The 19,875-nt window shown below is 37.9% G+C and overlaps 1 protein-coding gene across 5 annotated transcripts in view; it reads right to left on the bottom strand.

The window, feature by feature from the left end:
- LOC120784015 (CUB and sushi domain-containing protein 3-like) overlaps nucleotides 1-19,875 on the bottom strand; it is a 160,438-nt gene that overhangs the window by 137,578 nt on the left and 2,985 nt on the right. For all 5 annotated transcript variants that reach the window (XM_040117427.1, XM_040117423.1, XM_040117425.1 and 2 more), the window contains exons 2-9: nucleotides 10,417-10,529; nucleotides 9,115-9,192; nucleotides 7,505-7,592; nucleotides 5,489-5,613; nucleotides 4,556-4,677; nucleotides 1,942-2,045; nucleotides 1,472-1,584; nucleotides 959-1,141 (exon numbers count right to left, since the gene is read on the bottom strand). In XM_040117427.1, coding sequence (XP_039973361.1) covers nucleotides 959-1,141; nucleotides 1,472-1,584; nucleotides 1,942-2,045; nucleotides 4,556-4,677; nucleotides 5,489-5,613; nucleotides 7,505-7,592; nucleotides 9,115-9,192; nucleotides 10,417-10,529 — 926 coding nt within the window. The remainder of the gene's footprint in view (nucleotides 1-958; nucleotides 1,142-1,471; nucleotides 1,585-1,941; nucleotides 2,046-4,555; nucleotides 4,678-5,488; nucleotides 5,614-7,504; nucleotides 7,593-9,114; nucleotides 9,193-10,416; nucleotides 10,530-19,875) is intronic.

Below are 19,875 nucleotides of genomic sequence, written 5' to 3'. Positions count from 1 at the left end.
TTCAAGATGAATTTGCACAAAAAGTTCTATTGCGTCATCCTGGTTGTGTTTACAGGCAGTGTTACCAACTTAGCACCTTGTTGATTCTACCATCTTTTAATAACCATTTATGGACCTTTTTTCACAAAAGCACCTAGTGACAAATCTAGTGACTTTTTGGACAAACCTTAGCTACTTTCTGTAGAAGAGACCTCTTTCGGTTTTTATTCAACTGACCGCATAGCAGCTGACACAGACATGAATGAACTTATAACTTTTTCTCTGAGTGATCATTTTACATGTAAATAGTTGTCTTTAACTTATGTTTACTGTGGTTTTGTCAGACTACATTGTGGTTATAAATTCAGGATTTTAGCAGTGCAGAGCAGCAGCTTGGAAATGGCTTGGAAGTGACTGCTGGTTAACATGTAGTCCTAATGGGCCTCATTTCAGTCAGTCCTTGTTCCGTTGTCTGACAACAGAAAAAGGAAAACAGGTAAATGAGAACAGCTTTATTAGGAATTTGGCTGTATTACATTACTGTACATGTGAGCACAAAGAATAGGAGAGAAGCAAACAGATAAAGAGCAGACCAGCCACATTCTAGGTTTCGACCTAGTCTTATTGTTATGGATGGGTTCGGTATGGTGAAATTCACAGGAGGGGTTCAAGTTGTCTTGAGAAAGGACAATGTATAGTATGATCCAGGTTTCCTTTCTCCAGAGTATTTGTATAGTTCAACTGTGTGTACCTTACTTTCTTCTTTTTCAAAGAAGAGAACCTAATAACAAGGCAAGCATATGCTATCAATTTCCCATTTTACATTATGTATATTGCTGTTTACACACAATGCCCTGCATGTTCATTTAACAACACTGTAATTTATCCTACAATATTTTAGTGTCATCATGAACTTTCCAAAGGCATAAGTAATTGCTTCATTAGCTGTCATGAAAAAAAAAGCCTGTATTGGACTCACATATGCAGATGGGGATATTAGCCGACCACTGATTGTTGCTCTGGCAGGTTATCATCCTCTCCCCGATGAGCTCGAATCCAAACTGGCATTCAAAACGCAGAACATCGCCATTTAAAAAGCCACTACCCTCTTGGTAGCCATACAGAGGCGTACCAGGGTCACCACAACTCTCTTTGTCAATTTCTGTGGGTGAGAGGAGAGGATGATGGGGGAGGGATAGAAATGGGAGTGTGGGGAAAGGGGGAAAGTAGAGGATTGAGTCAAGCCAAGTACTTTGAGGTACTTTTTTCTTTTTTAACATTATCTGTAAAGGTCCAGGTGAAGAGTCTGAGAGCCTGGTTAAGGAAGGTTTTTTTTTTTTTTAGAAGGAGATAAAATAGAGAGTGAGAGACAGAGAGACAGGGAGAAGGACAGAAAGTCAGAAAGGAAAATGGACTCGCTGAACCAGACAGTCACAGACACAAACATGAATACAGACAGTGAGAGATGATATCAGCATTGAAGTCTATGTACCTTTATAGTTGATCTTGAAGCCGATCGAGCCCACACTCTCATCAGACTGGAGATGAAGCCACATCTGATGGGACATGCTGACAATCAGGTCTGGGACAAAGCTCCCAGTCAGCCTGCAGACACAGCAACAAAGAAGCCATTGAGGTATCAAAATACACTTTACAAACATCATCTCATCACACAATGCTATATAGAAACTTTCTTGTCTTGTAAAATGAACTGAAATAAAAAATGATGCATACTTTAAACAATGTTGCATAAACCTTATTATAGAGCATCACAAAGGACTGTATGTTTCAAAAAAGTAAGCCTTAATGTAAATGGTAAAGTTTTCAATTAAATCAAGGTTCTTTGTATAATATTGCTACAAAACATTATATAAAAATATATATCTAACCAGCTCTGCAACAATCGGCTGCAATATTTGGGTACAATAATATATCCAATTAAGTATTTTATGTAGTACTTACACTTGAATTATTGTTTTAGAGTCACCTACTTCCCCTCCATCTCCGATGGTTAGTGAATCATACCCAATTTCAAGGTCAAACTCTTCAAAGTTTATCTGAATAACCTGTTGTGAAATACAAAATACATTACTACTACAATCTGTCCTTTGCTAAGTGTTAAAATGCAGCAAAGTCATTCTTGGAAGCATAGCAATATTTCGGAGCATTCCTATTGAAGCATTTCTATGTAAACATTCAGTGCAGATAGTTTGTGTACATATGTTGACATGTTTGGCAATTTGTTTGTTTGCAATGTTTTATAGATTCTTATCAATACAAACAGAACTATGAGTCGTAAAGCCCCACCATCTTCTGTTGGAGGCCATTCTTTTTACACCCAACTATATTAAAGTGGTTCAAACTGACAGCTCTACCAGCCAGCACTGCTATTGCAATCCTGAAAGTCATTTTTATTCATGGTTTCATGTATATAAGCCAAACCCTCTCAATCAGATGAGTAGTAATTTAAAATGACTCTCGAGCTACCATCTAATTTATAAGACATTCCGAACATAGCTGCTCGTTTCCATAACTTTTCTTTAGAGAAAATGTTTCTGGAGAGAGCTAAAATGTAAGAGGCAAGCCTATGTAGAGAAAGTCTATGTAATGTCATATACATTTTTGCAAGCTGACAGCAAAATGTTTCATCAAACAATGCTTTAAAAACCTAAGACTGCCTCCCATCTCATACTTCAGATAGCTGCATATTACAGCCTTTATTCTGGTACTTTAATTAATTATGCAGTAACTACCCCTAAAGCTCAAATCAACAATAGCATCAAGAGATAAATGGAAGGCAAACATAAAACTCATCTCTTGTCCATATTTTTGACTGTTTATAAAATAAGGCTTTGACGAATAGTTCATGTCCATGCCGTACTGTAAAAACAAAGCACAGCGCAAACATCCTTTAAAGCAATATAGAAACTGATGGCAGCATCTCTTCACATTACTTAAGAGCACAAATCAAATACTAAGTCCAAAATTATTAATTGATTGTCCACATCCACCCTTGAGATATCTTTGTCAGCTGTCAACCGTATACCTTTTCTCTTAACAAATGTACATAACATCACAAAAAATGACATATTCCCTAATCAAACTGGCAATATCTCCTTACACTAATAATAATCGTGAAAAATTGAGTCTACTGCAGAGACATTGCACAATAAAGCCACATTATCTCAGCCTACACTTTGCTTGCATGGATTAGCGAGGAGAGAAAGCATGCTGTGATGGCATGAATGTCACATCTGTTGATGACAAACATATGATGGCTGCTTGCTCATCCTTAGCTTCCCCTTTTCTGGCCATGGGGAGGACAATGCCTGCAAAATATCCATGTGTAAAAGCCTCATTACAATGCACGCTTAAGCATAATTATCATAATAACACTAATGGACCAAGTTTCAGTGCCAAGTCAATGGTTTGTTTGCCTAGGAGAGGGCACAGTGGCACAAAGCTATGGCACTCGCCAGTCCTTGTGAGTTCTGAATGACTGGTAGTTGATTGGTTATTGTTTATTAGCAGGATAATAACAGCTGACACCCCTGTGTATATGACTCACTGGAAAGAATACCAATAGAAAGACAAATTTGATGTAGAAGAGCAGTAATGACCATTAGGAAAACAGCTTTGACCTCTTCACTTTGGGGAAAAGCTTGTCTCATTCAATCACTATCTCTCTCCATTTCTGTTACCGGAGCGAATTGTTAAGTGAATCGCTCAATTGTCAACAGCCACGGTCAAACGAGAATTGAAATGCAATGCACTTCAGCAACATATATTAATGAGGGCCAATAACAACGAACTTAAGTCAAAATACATGTATTTTCTGTGTGACCTTTTTACCACCTTGGGAAGTCGGGAAGGGACTGCCTGCTAGGAGGGAGAATTTTCTAATGTTAAAAGATGAGGGTGAACTCGTTGGGGGACCAGGAAAAAAAAGGTTAATTTGTGTTTATTATATAACTAATGAGGAACTGTTTCCCTTGTTTTGAAATAACACATGTGAGACATTACAGCATATTACTCATACTCTTCTTTAAGCCCTTTCTGGGATTAATTCAATAAATTGATCCAGAAAATCTAAAGCCATTATTTCATCTTTATAAATACCATATTTACAGTGCAAAGAGACTACTCTGAGGTAAATCAAGTTTTTATTACCTTATGGGATTGCATGCAACAATGAGAAAACTCTTTTTCTTTCATGTCAGATTATTATTTTCACCACCTTTTGCAGTAAACATGGGCCTCATCATACCTCTAGTATATATCTACAATATGTGGCCTTTTAATCTTGGAAGCAACTGCTTTATTTGTGCTGTAAAGCAGATGTGAATAGGTGGGACACAAAACTTAACTTGTGTACCTTCATGGTGACTAAAACTGTGAACTGTGTGGACTATATCCCCATCTCATTGCTCAATTTAGACATCTGAAGAGGTGAATAGTGAGTAAGGATCCAAAGGTCTGTTAGTGGTGGGTCCCCACATGACAACAGTACTTGGTCCAAGACCTAATAATACTCCGAGGCTAGAAAAACAGAAGAGCCTTGACTCTGCTCTAATACCTTGTTTGGATCGCTGGCCGTGATGATCCACACACACTGGGAGTTACTCTCATACTGGATAGGGAAGTTAGGGGATGTAAAGGTCCCTGATGGTCCCTGTAGATTTGACCCACACGTTTTCACTGCAACAGTATAAAAATAAACATGACGACACAGATGATATACATAAAGATTTTAAATAATATGAACATACAAAAAATATATCTTAATATACATTGTAAATAGTATAAATTATCTACAAAAGCTAGAAGTCAGTCCTCACTTTGGGGAAAAGCTTGTCTCATTCAATCACTATCTCTCTCCATTTCTGTTACCGGAGCGAATTGTTAAGTGAATCGCTCAATTGTCAACAGCCACGGTCAAACGAGAATTGAAATGCAATGCACTTCAGCAACATATATTAATGAGGGCCAATAACAACGAACTTAAGTCAAAATACATGTATTTTCTGTGTGACCTTTTTACCACCTTGGGAAGTCGGGAAGGGACTGCCTGCTAGGAGATTTTAAATAATATGAACATACAAAAAATATATCTTAATATACATTGTAAATAGTATAAATTATCTACAAAAGCTAGAAGTCAGTCCTAGGAATGTTAAGTTCACAATAAATATTGATTAAAAGGGTGCTCAGAAGGCAGAGCAATAATTCCTGCATTGAAACATGACAGAAAGGTAATATATTGTTTTCACAAATAGAGAGAAGGTCTATTAACTGCATTTCCATTAATCAAATTCTAAAAGGTGCTCTAGTTATTTTGAAACATAGAAAAACAGGCAGAGAATTTTGGAATGAAAAAGTACAAGTGCTGCAGCAGAGGCTCTCATACATAATTAACAGAAATGAACTTTCCTCTATCTGCATAGAGCCTATATCCAGAGGCTCTGCCTTCATCAAACTGTTTTATTAGCTCTTCAGAAGCCTTGCTCACCCTTGCAGACGGGTCTGTGGTCGCTCCAAGCAGCAAAGACTTCAGCTACACGCTGGCAAGTAATCGTTTTGGAACCCTGCAGCACATGATCTTCGTCACAGGTAAATTGAGCAGTTGCTCCGATGCTGAGAAGATAACAAACACCATTAACACCATTCCTGAAAAGAAAACAATGCCTCAAAAATGACTATCAAATTCACGATTTTTTTATGTCATTCATTACAGGTTTACATTGCACTGTGCTCAATATATAATGTTCAGTAGATAAATTGGGGAATTTTTTTTACTTATTAACAGTCTTCATTTTCCATACTTACATATGTCCCAGGTAAAAAATAAGAAACGATGATGTTCTTTAATGTAGTAAGAATTTCTTGCACATGAACAAAAAAACAACCTGATTATGTTCATACATGAATGCTAGGAATACTAGACCTGAAATATATTATGAATTAGAGCTAAGAGACACCAGAGGAGAATCATCTTAGGCTCAGAGGGTATATATTTATATCAGTGACGTGCTGCCGGAACAAGCAAGCAGTGCTTGACATCAATTAGAACGATATTGAACAGTGTTCTGTCCCACAAAGGATCTGATATTGCCTTTTTGCATTAACCTTGTAATTTACTGCCCTCTTGTGGCCGCAGTAGGCTATTGTCTCTGGAAGTTCGGTTGACTACCAGCTGCTCCATCTAGCATTTCTGTCATTTTCGTGGGCGTTGCCGTGTCCTATTGACAAAGGCTGGGGCTTGTCAAGCAGAGGGGGAGCAGCCTTTTTTGGACATATGCGCATGCGAATTGTGGATAACCGTGGGATCTTTGACAGGTGACAAGCTATAGCTAGCTACAGACAAGTGTGCTTGTCAAGCAGCCCTTTATGTATATGGAAATTGCACTTGCCCATCAGAAAATTACTTCAACGGCCTTTTCTTCCTTAGTGTTAAGAGGTAGCAGTAGCAAGTAAACGAGCAAAGTACACTGTGATTTATCATCTCAAATCGAAGCTGCTGTTCTAATCACCTTGATCAATGCGTGACATCCTTTCCTTTCTGTTAATCAAGGTGTAGGGTTCTCTGTTCAAGATCTGCAGGAAGTTTGACAAGTTTGAGACAGTATACTGTTATACAAGTAGCGTTGCTCCTTTAGGGGATAGCCCAGTGTGTATGTTGTGTGCGTAGCAAATGGGCAGGAGAGAGAGAACCGGTGTGTGAGGCTGGCGACCGGAGCAGTGTTTTAGAAGTTACTAGTATAAACTGTGAACGTAGCAGTGAAATGTATGTGCCGTTTAGGCTATTTGTCAGTAAATAAACGTTACGACTCCTCAAGACCCGAGCCAAGTTCCCAAGTGTTGCTTGCCACCTGTTGATTTAAGTGAAGGGGGGTTAGCTCTGAATTCGGCAAACTTCGGCCCTGGAGCACAACACAAAGTCTCCACCGTGTTCCGGACTACGGCCTGGAGAAATAAGCCAGGAAGGTTAACAATATTGAGGCACGTTGTTTGGCTCTGCTTGCTTATCTGTAAAAGTTACCACACGCCACTGATTTACATGGAAAAAGAAATATACACACAGTTGTGCAGGGAGTGGCCTTAACTGTGGCAGATTACTAAATCTCAGCATTCAACGGGTTCATTTTTAGAACCAAAGAAGGTTTCTAAAGCTGCATGAGAACACTGTGTATTTTGTACAATGCAAAAAAATGTATTCAAAGTCTGGTAAATATCAGAGTAAACTGTCTGACAGTTTTTGTTTTCCTATCCTGAAAGTCATGATATGGTATGTGTGCTGTGAGTATTATGAATATTATTAAGAGGTAGGCTACACTGCACATTATTAACAAGGAGATTCTCCACAGTTGTGCTAAATAGCTCACATATCTGCTATATCACTGTAATGTAACTAAGTTACTGGATATCATAACAATGAAATTGGTTGGGGAGCACGTTTTCCTACTCCTTAACGCTCCTCTACACATATCCGAGCTCGTTCACTTCAGCTGCAGAAGCACAAACTCACCTGAAGTCAGAGCCAATCCGTTTGCCATTGTCCGGCTCCCCTGGGTCAGGGCAGTAATTAGACACCTGCTTGATTCCTCCTTCATTCACTGAGTGAGAGAGAAGAACCAAGAACGCTGTGAGAGGGCCACTTTAATTTTCAAAGCTTCGTACTTCCAGAAAACACCCACTGCATTGAAAAGCACTTGAATAGTAGATAAATCTGCCGGTGAATTTTCAGTAGTTATGTTTAGTAACAGAATTACGTTCCAGGAATGTATGTAATTAGACAAATCAACCTCATCTCTCCATGTCAGGGACTTTCAACTGCCAGTTATTTGGCAGCACTGTTGGAAGTACACATTCATGTTTTGTTATATGAGTGTCAAGGGTGAAAGCAACTATCTTACCTGAGCTAGACAAAATAAAGGGAGGTGGATCTAGCTTCAGCAGGGACTAAGGGGATTAAATAACCTTCAACTATCAATTGCAGGAGCTACAATAATCACACAGTGAGACTCTCCATATATAATGACAGTTTAAGTACAATAGATAAAGCCTTGTAGATAGGTTTCATAGCCTTTAGTGTTGTAGGAACATATAGAGGTGGCTTGGAAGTAAGAAGATATTTCAGTGTCTGTGTTCTGGCTTTTACCAGTCTCATGTCCCCCTCACATTCTGATCTGTAAATCAAAGACTGCATGCATCTTAAATGAAATTCATGAAATATGTAGTGTCATAATTATCCTTAAGGTTTGCTGTAATATTTGCAATAAGAGACATCAACCCACACACACACACACACACACACACAAAGACTGTGCCATTTTAACGCAAGAAGTTTTACTAGCATATTTTCCATATTGACTTCTTTCAGGAAGTTCATTAGATTTGAAGTTAATTGTTGCAGGTTATAATACAGTTATGGGTTCAGTTATATGCAATGAATCCACAAGGCATATGAAGCATCTCTCATCAAAACAGTCTTTTAAATGATATATAGTATTGTCTCTTAGAAAAGATTACAGCCCTTTGCATTATTCATGTCTCCATGCAATGCAGAATCTATGACATTAGGTAATAAAGATTACAACCTGTTATCATTGAAGTGTTTAGCACACTACAGAGTTAAAGAGAACTTTGCTCGAGATTTATGTTAATGACAGAGCTCCGCAAGCGTTAAGAACGTATTCACTTTGGTCTGATTGTACACAAATCATCTGTGTGAGTGGTCACTCAACTTTGACTACTGCTGTGTGTGTAGATCACACAGTGCAAGAATATAAGTATCTGATGTACTGCTTAAATAGTACAGAATGGGAAAGAGGGAGTTTTGGCCATCAGAAACTGATTAAATGTAACATTTTGTGGCAATATACATTACTGGGCCTAATCTGGCTGAGTTCATTTCTGTTAGGACGGAAGCCCGGGACTGCAGGGGAAATAGGGCATCAGAAGAAGAAAGAAAGAGAGACTGCACTTCTGCAAAATCTAGTACTGTAGCTTAATTCCTTCACCAAATGACGGAGCAAAAAAGACACAAGAAAGAAACAAAGACCCAGAACGCAAGCCCTACATAAACAAAAAATCCAAACAATGAAAACAGTTCCATAAGAAAAATAAAAGACTTACTCAAAGACAGTTTGTTAGTGTTGTCCTTTCCTGGTAATAATTTTACCCCTCTGGATTTAAGCTCTCCAGAGCTTTTCACTGGTTGAGAGCAATAGAAAGAGTTCATTAGATAAAAGAAGTTACAGTATTAGATGTGAGAAGATACAGTACAAGTGTTTCTTTCTCTGGATAATGCTTGGTCCTATGAAGAACATCAACATGTAATTGTAACTGGTATGCATCCTTTTTCAAAAGAAATTAGTTCAATGGCTGTGATGCTCCTAAGGGTTGCCTTGGCAATTGTATAAAACCTAAATTAGTTTTTCATGTTTGTCTGTTCATATAACTGAGAAATATTAAACAGTGGACAGAATTGATTGGTCAGAGCAGATTTGCTGGTTATAGCTTGTAGGGGGAAATAGCACGCAGAATCAAAGAGTAGCCCAAGGACTACATATCTTACAACAGTCTAATTAAACACAGCAGGGGACAGAGTGAACACAAAAGCCAGGTGATGCAAGCGGCTGCCATAATTTTGAAGTATCAACAGAATAGCCAAAAGCAACAAACGATGTATCAAGCAAAAAAAGGGTATTTGAATGTGAAAACATTGGGACGATGTCTCTCTTTTAAACTACACTGTAGGTTAACTGGTTAATTCAAGCTGTTATACACTCAATTAGGATGCAAAATCTATTTAGTGACCAGATAAGGACTGTTATATGCTCAACAGCATACTGTGTAATAAAACCCCTCAGTGCTCCTATTTATTTGAAAATTATCTGCCCTTTAGATAAAAAATATACACATATGAAAGCTCAACCACTGCACGGCAATGCACTGAAATAGATGAGAAATAGGATGTTTCATGCGATCGATTTTATGCCTTCATTTACAGTGAGTTGCTACAAATGCATGTCACTGAAAGTTTTTATAGAGCTGTTTAGGGTGAAGTTGCAGGTTTCATATCTGGCTTGGGACCAGGCTTAAAGCTTCTGTGTTAAGACTTTAAAGTCATGCCAGAGAACAATGTCAGGGTAATGGATTATTGAGCTGCCAGAGCTGAGTTTTTATAAGAGGAAAAGTATATCGGTATTTATCTCTCAAATATTTGATTAACAAAGCCCTTTGAAGTCAGTGGTTTGATGCAGAAAAAACATCTGTGCCCTCGACAGAGGGGGTATTAACCATACTGTTTAATATTCAGTAACTAAGATCAAAAACATGTTTTGTAATTACAGTGGGTTTTTCCTACGATGATCCCTTTTTGTTTAAGAAGGGGGCCCTCTATCACTATGTGCAAATTAAGTTATCATATCTTACCTTGATACTGAGCCCTGAAGCCTTTGTGGCGGTGGTTGCTCTCTGTCACAAAATGTAGACGTAGCCAGTTTTTGATGCTGATGATGGGTGCTGGAATATTCATTCCACTTAGCCTGAGTGTAAAGAGACACAAATAAAAGAAAACATAAGTCATCTGTTTTAATTTTATTTCAACTACATAGATTTTTGGTCATTGTATTTCGTATGTTGCCATGATTAACTAAAAAAACAGGAAAAGCCGATCATTGATTAAAATGAACAAGCAATGAATAAAAACCTTGAAAATAATTTTTTTATTTATTTTTTTAAAACACCTTACTTTGACTATGCAGGTTCTTGTTGCCTGCACATATACAAATGTGTGTATGTGGAAGGGAAACGAGAAGACAAATAGTAACACAGAGAGAAAAAAAAAGTGTGTGTGTTCTGACCACATCTGTCTTACAGTATGCGTTGGTGTTTTAGATCAGAAGTTTTATTCAGCGTGTAGCTAGAGATCAGGGATGCTCTATAATCGTAGAGATTTAAAACTGCCAGGGGCCTTCTCATTTGTCTGGCTAACCAGCTCTGGCTTTTTTCTACTGCCTTGCAATCCCTACACCGCGCCCTGTCATACCACGGTCAGTAGCGCATAGCGCCATTCTAGCTATTACGCAGAGGCTTGGGACAGGCTGAAAAAAGCATGGTACAGTTGAGCCTTGTGTTCCCAAATTGGCTCAGAGGATAAAAAACAATGTTTTAGCTCTATATTTTGTTTGTTTGTGTGTGGTTGCTCACTCATGTGCATGTCTGTTTTACTGTACGTGTAGAGGTGTGTGCAGTCGTGTTAAAGGTCTGTTTTTCTATGTAATTTCTTTGGCATTAATTGGCATTTACTGCAGAGCCACCTGAGGGGCAGAGAGAAAAGCAAAATTAAATGAATAAAAGTGGCAGTAAGAGAAAGAGAAAGACAAAAGAAGAGAGTGATGAAGAGAAACAAAAAGGAGGGGGTGACTTTTTGGCCATTTTTTGGCCATTACAGATATAAGAAATACATTAATAAATCTACTCGACATTTCTCCTTATTTTGAATACATATTACCTTTAACTTTATAACCTTTAGAGAGTAAAATACATCAATCAGATAGATTAAAGGCTGTTGCATGTGATTGATTGGCAAACTAAATGAGATTTTTGAATACTGATATTTTTATTTCAAATTATACATCACAAGGGGAGATGATGGCAGGTCCTAGAGGGGAGTTAAAAGGTAATTGATTTTTTACACAGAAGTTAACCCTTTCTCTCATTGTGTCATTGATAAACTGCTAATGAGGGCAGAATGGAAAACGGCAGCCTTCAAGTAGCTGAAGTGTTTAGAGGAAACTGCCAACATGTTTGTTGCTGCAAATTATCACCACATTTCTGCTAGAAGTCCAAAAGAAAATGAATAGTGACAATAAAGATGTAGCCATCAGGAACGTGCTCTTAATGTTCCCAATTTAAGACCAGCAGAGGTGAATACTCTTGTCAAAATGGCAAAGTATGGCAGCGCAAGTTTAACTTGATGTGCCTTCAACAGTAAATAAAGCCTTAATTATTGCTTACAGAAGACTTCCTCCAATGAATCTGTATCAATGTGCATTAAAACATTCTATTAATTTATTTAAAAAAAACAAAACAAAAAAAACAGTCAACAGTATAACAGTAAAATGTATTGTGACATGGTTTCTTGGATGCCTGGTTTGCACAGCAGAAATACACTCCCTCACCACTCCCTCTAGCTACTGTGCTCCCAGTAAGAGCAGATGCCCAAATAAACATAAATGTGCTCATAGGCTGGAAGCCGGCAGAAAACAAAGATTTGCAGCATCAGATTTGACCTGAGAAATTGATGGTTTGCATGCCCAAATACTCTCATGATTTCTTAGGTGAAGATATCACATGTCATATGTAACTGTACTATAAGTTGACAAGGCATCATGTCAGGGAAAATGTTTTATGACTGATAATAGAATATATTATTCCTTTCATACTTTTTTGCTTCTCAAGTTGTCTTTGTATGTCCAGTTTTTGATAACATTTTTAGCAGTAGCCAAATGGTGAAATATTGATTCATGGCACTGGTACTCGTCAATATAACTGTCGTGTAAACAAATACATTACTTGTGGAAGGTGGGCGGCCAGTCTCCTTAAAACAAATAAGAACAAGTGAGTGCTGTTTACTGTTTTTTATTTTATCTCCTCTGGCACATACTGGGTGACAAAAGATGAGAAAGTCCAATTGGAAAAATGGAGTTCTCATATAATGCATTGCCATTCTCTCTCTTCAGACTCACTTAGGTTGTCTATTTTTTCCTTCATAGATATGCAATATGGCTTTCCAGAGATTACTTCTTGGCATGAGTGCAGTGTTTTTATGTGCTTGGTTTCATCCAAGATTTACCATGCTTCATATCATTGATTTTGGGCATCTCAAGGACTAATCGGAGATTCTGACATAGGTTTGTGAAGCACATTAAAGAGCTCTCATAAAATAAAATGTGGCTAATTTGATAGGATTAGGGGTTGAAGAGACCACGGCAATCTCATCAAAATACCAACGTGTGCAGGTACTGTGGCCAAACGTGGCCTTGAGGCCAGAGCAATAAGCTGAAATCTCTGGTGGCAGTACTTAGTTTAAAAGAGAGGGAGGTTATACATAGGTGTACCCCAGATAATGAGTGATCAATTCAAATTTGTCAAAAAGATATGGCCAGGTGATTTTGTCTTTTCATCCCACACATATTCTATAAAATCTGACAAAAGGGAGTAATTGTAAGAATATTTTATGTGATTAGGAAGGTGGTGCTGCTCAAGTTACTCCCTCTTCAAAGACTATTCAGGGAGGTACGGATACAGCTTGGTGCCTGTCTGCCAGTAGATTGGCTTCTGAAAACAGTGAGCCAGCTACTGTATGAGAAACCAGCTCTGGTTATTGGCAGCTCTATTTTAAGAAACATGAAATTAGTAACACCAGCGGCCATAGTCAAATGTATTCCTGGGGCCAGAGTGGGCAACATATAATCCTATTTGTAACTGCTGGCTAAGGATAAACAGAAACATAGTAAGATTGTTATTCACATCGGCCGTAATAACACCCTATTACGCCAATCGGAGGTCACAAAACTTAATGATGAGTCGTTGTGTACATATGCAAAGACAATGTCGGACTCCGCAGTTTTTCTCTGGACCCCTGCCTGATCACCACTGATGACATGTATAGCCGCATGTCATCATTCAACCACTGGCTGTCGAGGTGGTGTCCAGAAAACAACGTGGGGTTTGTGGATTATTGCCGGACTTTTTGACGAAGACCTGGTCTGATCAGACGAGACGGCATACATTCCACGTTGGATGGAGCAGCTCTCTGAGTTTATTAGTAGACCAAAACCATGACAACCCAGAGTTGAGACAAGGAGGCAGCGTTGCAGTCTCTCACGCTTCTCTGTGCTTCCATTACAGCAGTCATCCACCCAAAATCCCATAGAGACTGTGTCTGCCCCCCGACCACCTAATTTAATTAACCTTAAATTAACATAATAGCATAAACAGAAGAGGAGTTGTACACAAAAACCTAATAAAAACTAAGACCACTACTGCAGAAGTACAACAAAATAAGAGAATAAAAAGTGGACTCAAACATTAAATCACTCCCATCCAAAGCTGTATTAGTAAATGATCTAATATCAGATCATTATATTGATATATTTTGTCTCACTCAGACCTGGCTGTGTCATGATGAATATGTTAGCCTAAATGAATCCACTCCCCCAAGTCATAGTAATACTCACATTCCTTGAGGCACTGGCCGAGGAGGCGGAGTTGCAGCCATTTACACTCAAGCCTAATAATCAACCCTAAACCTAAATTCAATTATAACACATTCTAAAGCCTGTTTCTTATTCTCTAGCATCCACCTGGAAAACTTTAAAGCCCGTTCTATTTGTTATAGTGTACCGCGCTCCTGGACCGTACTCTGAATTTTTTTCTGAATTCTCAGAGTTTTTATCAAGTTTAGTCCTTAGTACAGATAAAGTAATTATAGTAGGCAATTTCAATATTCATGTGGATGTTGATAATGATAGCCTTAGAACTGCATTTATCTCATTATTAGACTCAATTGGCTTCGCTCAGAGTGAATAAACCCACTCACTGTTTTAACCACACCCTCAACCTCATTCTGACTTATGGCATCGAAATTGAACATTTAATAATCTTTCCACAGAATCCTCTTATCGGACCATTGTTATCGAACCTTTTAATTCCCATCACTGGACTACACACTATTAGGCAGAAATGTCTTTTCTAGATGTCTATCTGATAGTGTTGTAGCTAAATTTAAGGAACTGATTCCATCAGCACCTAATTCACTGCAATGTTTGAATATAACAGAGGACTCCTATGCTAACTTTAGTCCCTCCCAAATTGATCATCTTGTTGACAGTGCTGCAGGCTCAATGAAAATGACACTTGACTCTATTGCCACTCTAAAAAAGAAGATAATAAAAGCTAGCTCCATGGTTTAACTCCCAAACCCGCATATTAAAGAAAACTACGCAAAAACTTGAAAGGATATGGCGTTCTACCAAACTGGAAGAATCCAACTTAGCCTGACTTGATAGTCTTAAAACATATAGGCAGGCCCTCTGTAATGCCAGAGCAGCCTAATACTCATTTTTAAAAGAGGAAAATAAATACAACCCTAGGTTTATTTTCAGAACTGTAGTCAGTTTGACAGAGTCATAGCTCCCTTGATCCACGTATTCCTATAGCTCTCAATAGTGACGATTTCATGAGCTTCTTGTAATGTTAAAATTCTAACTATTAGAGACAAAATTCACTACCTCCTTTCCTCAACAGGCACCAATTTATCTTCAAACACAGGAACCTTAGAAACAGCTGTAAAACCTGACATATATTTAGACAGTTTTTCTCCCATCAACCTTTGCCAACTAACTTCAACAATGTCTTCATCTAAACCATTTACCTGTCTCTTAGACCCCATCCCAACTAGGCTTTTTAAGGAAGTTTTACCCTTAGTTGGCACCTCTTTATTAGATATAATCAATCTGTCTTTATTAACATGCTATTTGCTGCAGTCCTTTAAAACAGCTGTAATTAATCCTCTTCTTAAAAAGTCTACCCTTGATCCAGATGTTTTACCGAACTATAGACCCATATCTAATCTTCCCCTTCTCTCTAAGATCCTCGAGAAAGCTGTCACCAACCAGTTTTGTGACTTTTTACATGATAATAGTTTATTTGAGGATTTTCAGTCAGGATTTAGAGTGCATCATAGATAGCACTGGTGAAAGTTACAAGTGATCTTCTAATTGCATCAGACAAAGGACTTGTCTCTGTACTTTTCTTGTTACATCTTAGTACTGCATTTGACACTATTGACCATCACATCCTATTACAGAGACTGGAACATTTAATTGGCATTAAAGGAACTGCTCTAAGATGGTTTAAGTCCTATTTATCAGATCAAGTTTGGTTTGTGCATGTCAACGATAAATCCTCCATATACTTAAAAGTTCGTCACAGAGTTCCACAAGGTTCTGTGCTTGGACCAGTTCTATTCACCTTATATATGATTCTGTAAGGCAATATTATTAGGAAACACTCCATAAACTTCCATTGTTATGCAGATGACACGCAATTGTACTTGTCAATGAAGCCCGATGAAACTAATCAGTTAGTTAAACTTCCAGCATGCCTTAAGGACATAAAGACCTGGATGAAAAACTCAGACAAGACTGACGTTATTGTACTTGGCATGCAACACCTCAGAAACACATTATCTAATGATCTAGTTACTTTAGATGGCATTGCCCTGGCCTCCAGCACCACTCTTAGGAATCTCAGCATTATCTTTGTTCAGGATATGTCCTTTAACTCCCACATAAAACAAACTTCAAGGACTGTCCTTTTTCACCTACATAACATTGTAAAAATCAGACACATCCTGAATCAAAAAGACACAGAAAAACTAGTATATGCTTTTTTTACTTCTAGGCTGGATTATTGCAACTCCTTATTATCAGGCTGTCCCACCAAATCTTTAAATGCTCTCCAGCTGATCCAGAATGCTGCAGCGCGAGTACTGACAGGAACTAGGAAAAGAGATCATATTTCTCCTGTGTTAGCTTCTCTGCATTGGCTCCCAGTAAAATACAGAATAGAACTTAAAATCCTCCTCCTCAGCTAAGAAGCCCTTAATGGTCAAGCACGATCATATCTTAAAGAGCTCATAGTACCTTATTACCCCAATAGAACACTACATTCCCAGAATGCAGGCTTACTCGCAAGTTAAATTCTCAAAAGTAGAATGGGAGGCAGAGCTTTCAGGTATCAGGCTCCTCTCCTGTGGAACCATCTTCCAGTTTTGGTCCGGGAGGCAGACACCTTCTCAACGTTTAAAAGTAGGCTTAATACCTTCCTTTTTGATAAAGCTTATAGTTAGGGCTTGAACCAACCCCTTGTTATACTGCTATAGGCCTAGACTGCAGGGGGACTTCCAATGATGCATCAAGCTCCTCTCTCATCCTCTCCCTCTCTACGCATTCATATGCAATCAGTGCTTGTTACTAACTTGACTTCTTCACTCTCCCGTAGTTTTTTGCTTTTTCGTTCCTCTCCTCTCTCTTCCTGACGCTTTCTGCAGGTATTTCTGACCCTGGTGCTGCAGAGTCTGGATCTGTGACTGCAAACCACCTACTGCCCCTATGATCCTGCTAAACACCCACCACTTCAATTATTATGATTATCATTATTATTGTTATATTTAACAACACCCTCCCCTCTCTCTCTCTCTCTCTTCAGACCGAGCTGGTCGAGGCAAACGGCCGCCCACCATGAGCCAGGTTCTGTTCAAGGTTTCTACCTGTTAAAAGGGAATTTTCCTTGTCGCTGTCGCCAAGTGCTTGCTCATGGGGGAATGTTGGGTCTCTGTAAATATAACTACAAAGAGTATGGTCTAGACCTGCTCTATATGAAAAGTGCCCTAGCTTTTGGAGACATTGTGACAGGGTATATTTTGCCCAACAAGATCAATAATAAACCCCAGAAACAAGAAATTGAATCTAATACACATGGTAATTTAACCAAAGTAATTTAAAGGTATCCAGGTAATTTAGCTGCCGGGGACCTCTTGCTCTCAACCTGCTTTGAATATTGTAATCTTGCTGACAACCATTTAGCCATTCTGTTAGAATATGTTTTTTCATATTCAGTGAATCAAGCAAAAATATTGCCAGATTGCTCAGGAAATTAGCAATCTATTCTAGATTCTCAGCTTTCTTAGTATGTTTACAACCTGCAGAATCAATGTGTAGGTAATCGGAAAAATCTGCAAAGACACTGGATGATAGAAAGGTAGAAAATAAAGTAGACAGAAAAAAACAAGTATAAAAAAATGAAACAGAACATTTTCTGATCAAATTTCATAGTATATAAGCAAAACAGTGTATCTAATATCTGCAAAGCCTTGCAGGTTTTATGCTCTGTGTTCATATTTGAAATAATGAGTGACATGTAATCCACAGTTTGTTGTTTTTGCCCTTTGTGAACAGGGCTGTACAATCATATTAAAGGTCAGAAGAATAACAAAGAACTGTTTTCCTTGGTCTAGCCAGACTCAGATGTCAACTTTTGTCAAAGGAAACAGATTTTTTTTTTCTACTTTCATGGTGATTGATATGTAGCCTCACATCAACCTTCCCAAGCGTGACGACAATGGAATCAATAAACACATTTGCAGAAATCTGATAGAAATCTTCAATTGATAAAACGATAAAAACTGCCAAGAGGTTTCAGCAAAACATATTTTCTTTGCCTATGGTCCTGGATTTTGTGGACTTTCAACCATCATTTTTTAGTATTACTAATCCTCTATCATCTACTTTCAGGAAACTGGCTGACAAAACTGGGCAGTTCAAATGTTACTGTATTTTCCATTTTATAACAACTATTTCATTTGTCAGAATAAATTTAATATTCATATATAATTACATATATGTGGAATATATTTGTTTATCTTATTATTAATTATCTTAAAGATCCATTTCTGTGTACTGCAATATCTTGTTATTATTTTTTTTTTTTTTTTTCTTCCTATTCTCCAGCATCGAAATTCTTTATTCTGTTAGGGTTCAAGGTTTCTTAATTTGTAACTAATTTTTGCCATCCATATTTTATTCTGCATTTGTATTACCACAGGTTTAGAGAGGATAAAAAGTCAAATTGGGTCATGCTTTACGTCTATTTGCCTGAAAAAGGCTAAGAGGAGATGTTAAATCTGGCTGACTTTGAGATACAAGGCTGTCAATTATCGTTAAGCAGCTCTAAACCTCAAGGGTAAATTAACAGTTTGCTTGTTTCTTCCTGCAGCTGGTGCTATGTGTTAGGATTCTTGAATGTTTAACTGTCCAATGGCCTTGTACACAGTCACAGATACTCAGAAAGGGGCAAGAGCAATGATTTTTACAGGCATGAAAGAATCTCTTGCTCTGAATCGTGTCTGTTTGTTTACCTAACCAAGTTGAAGCCATCTCTCTAAAATTCTGACCCCATTGCACTCAAGCTGACTGTGTGCCACTTGGATTGTAGGACTTAAAACAAGAACTCTGCCTGACAGCCTCTGACATTTGGTGACATACAATATCATCTTGGAGTTTCAGAACATTTAAGTGACGCATGGTGACTGCTCATCACACACATAAGTAAAACTCCTACAAAAAAATGCGCTGCTTCTTAAACTGCTTCACCTGATAAACAAACATTGAGTCTTTTTAACTTCTCCTTGGATGCTGGACTGCAAAAAAACTTAGAACATTAAAAGCAGTTACTGGTTATGTTGTGGCTGAAGGGTATATACACATACATACATACAAACGATTGCATATACATACATACATAAGCATGCATATATATACATACACACGCATACACACGCATATATATACATACACACGCATACACACATACACACACATACACATACATACATATACATATACACATATACATATAAACACATACATATACACATATACATATACATGCATACATCCATACATATACATCCATACATATGCATGCATACATCCATACACACGCACACACACACACACACATATACACACACATACATACAATGCATATATACACACACACACACATACATATATACACACACACACACATATATACACACACACACATACATACAATGCATATATACACACACACACATACATACATATACATATATATGTTGGGATTAATGTCTAATGTAATGCATGTCATAGCTCACAGTTGTGACTTAACACAGTTTAATGTAATTCATTCATGCATTTCACGTGTAACTCATAAGAGTTCAAAATTTTTAATAAAAGAAATGTTAAATATAGTATTTACATTATGCGCAGTTCATGT

The sequence above is a fragment of the Xiphias gladius genome, chromosome 22, assembly GCF_016859285.1.
Source record: "Xiphias gladius isolate SHS-SW01 ecotype Sanya breed wild chromosome 22, ASM1685928v1, whole genome shotgun sequence".
Taxonomy (NCBI): domain Eukaryota; kingdom Metazoa; phylum Chordata; class Actinopteri; order Istiophoriformes; family Xiphiidae; genus Xiphias; species Xiphias gladius.
The sequence above is the reverse complement of the archived record's forward strand: the minus strand, read 5'-3'. Positions and strand labels throughout refer to the sequence as shown.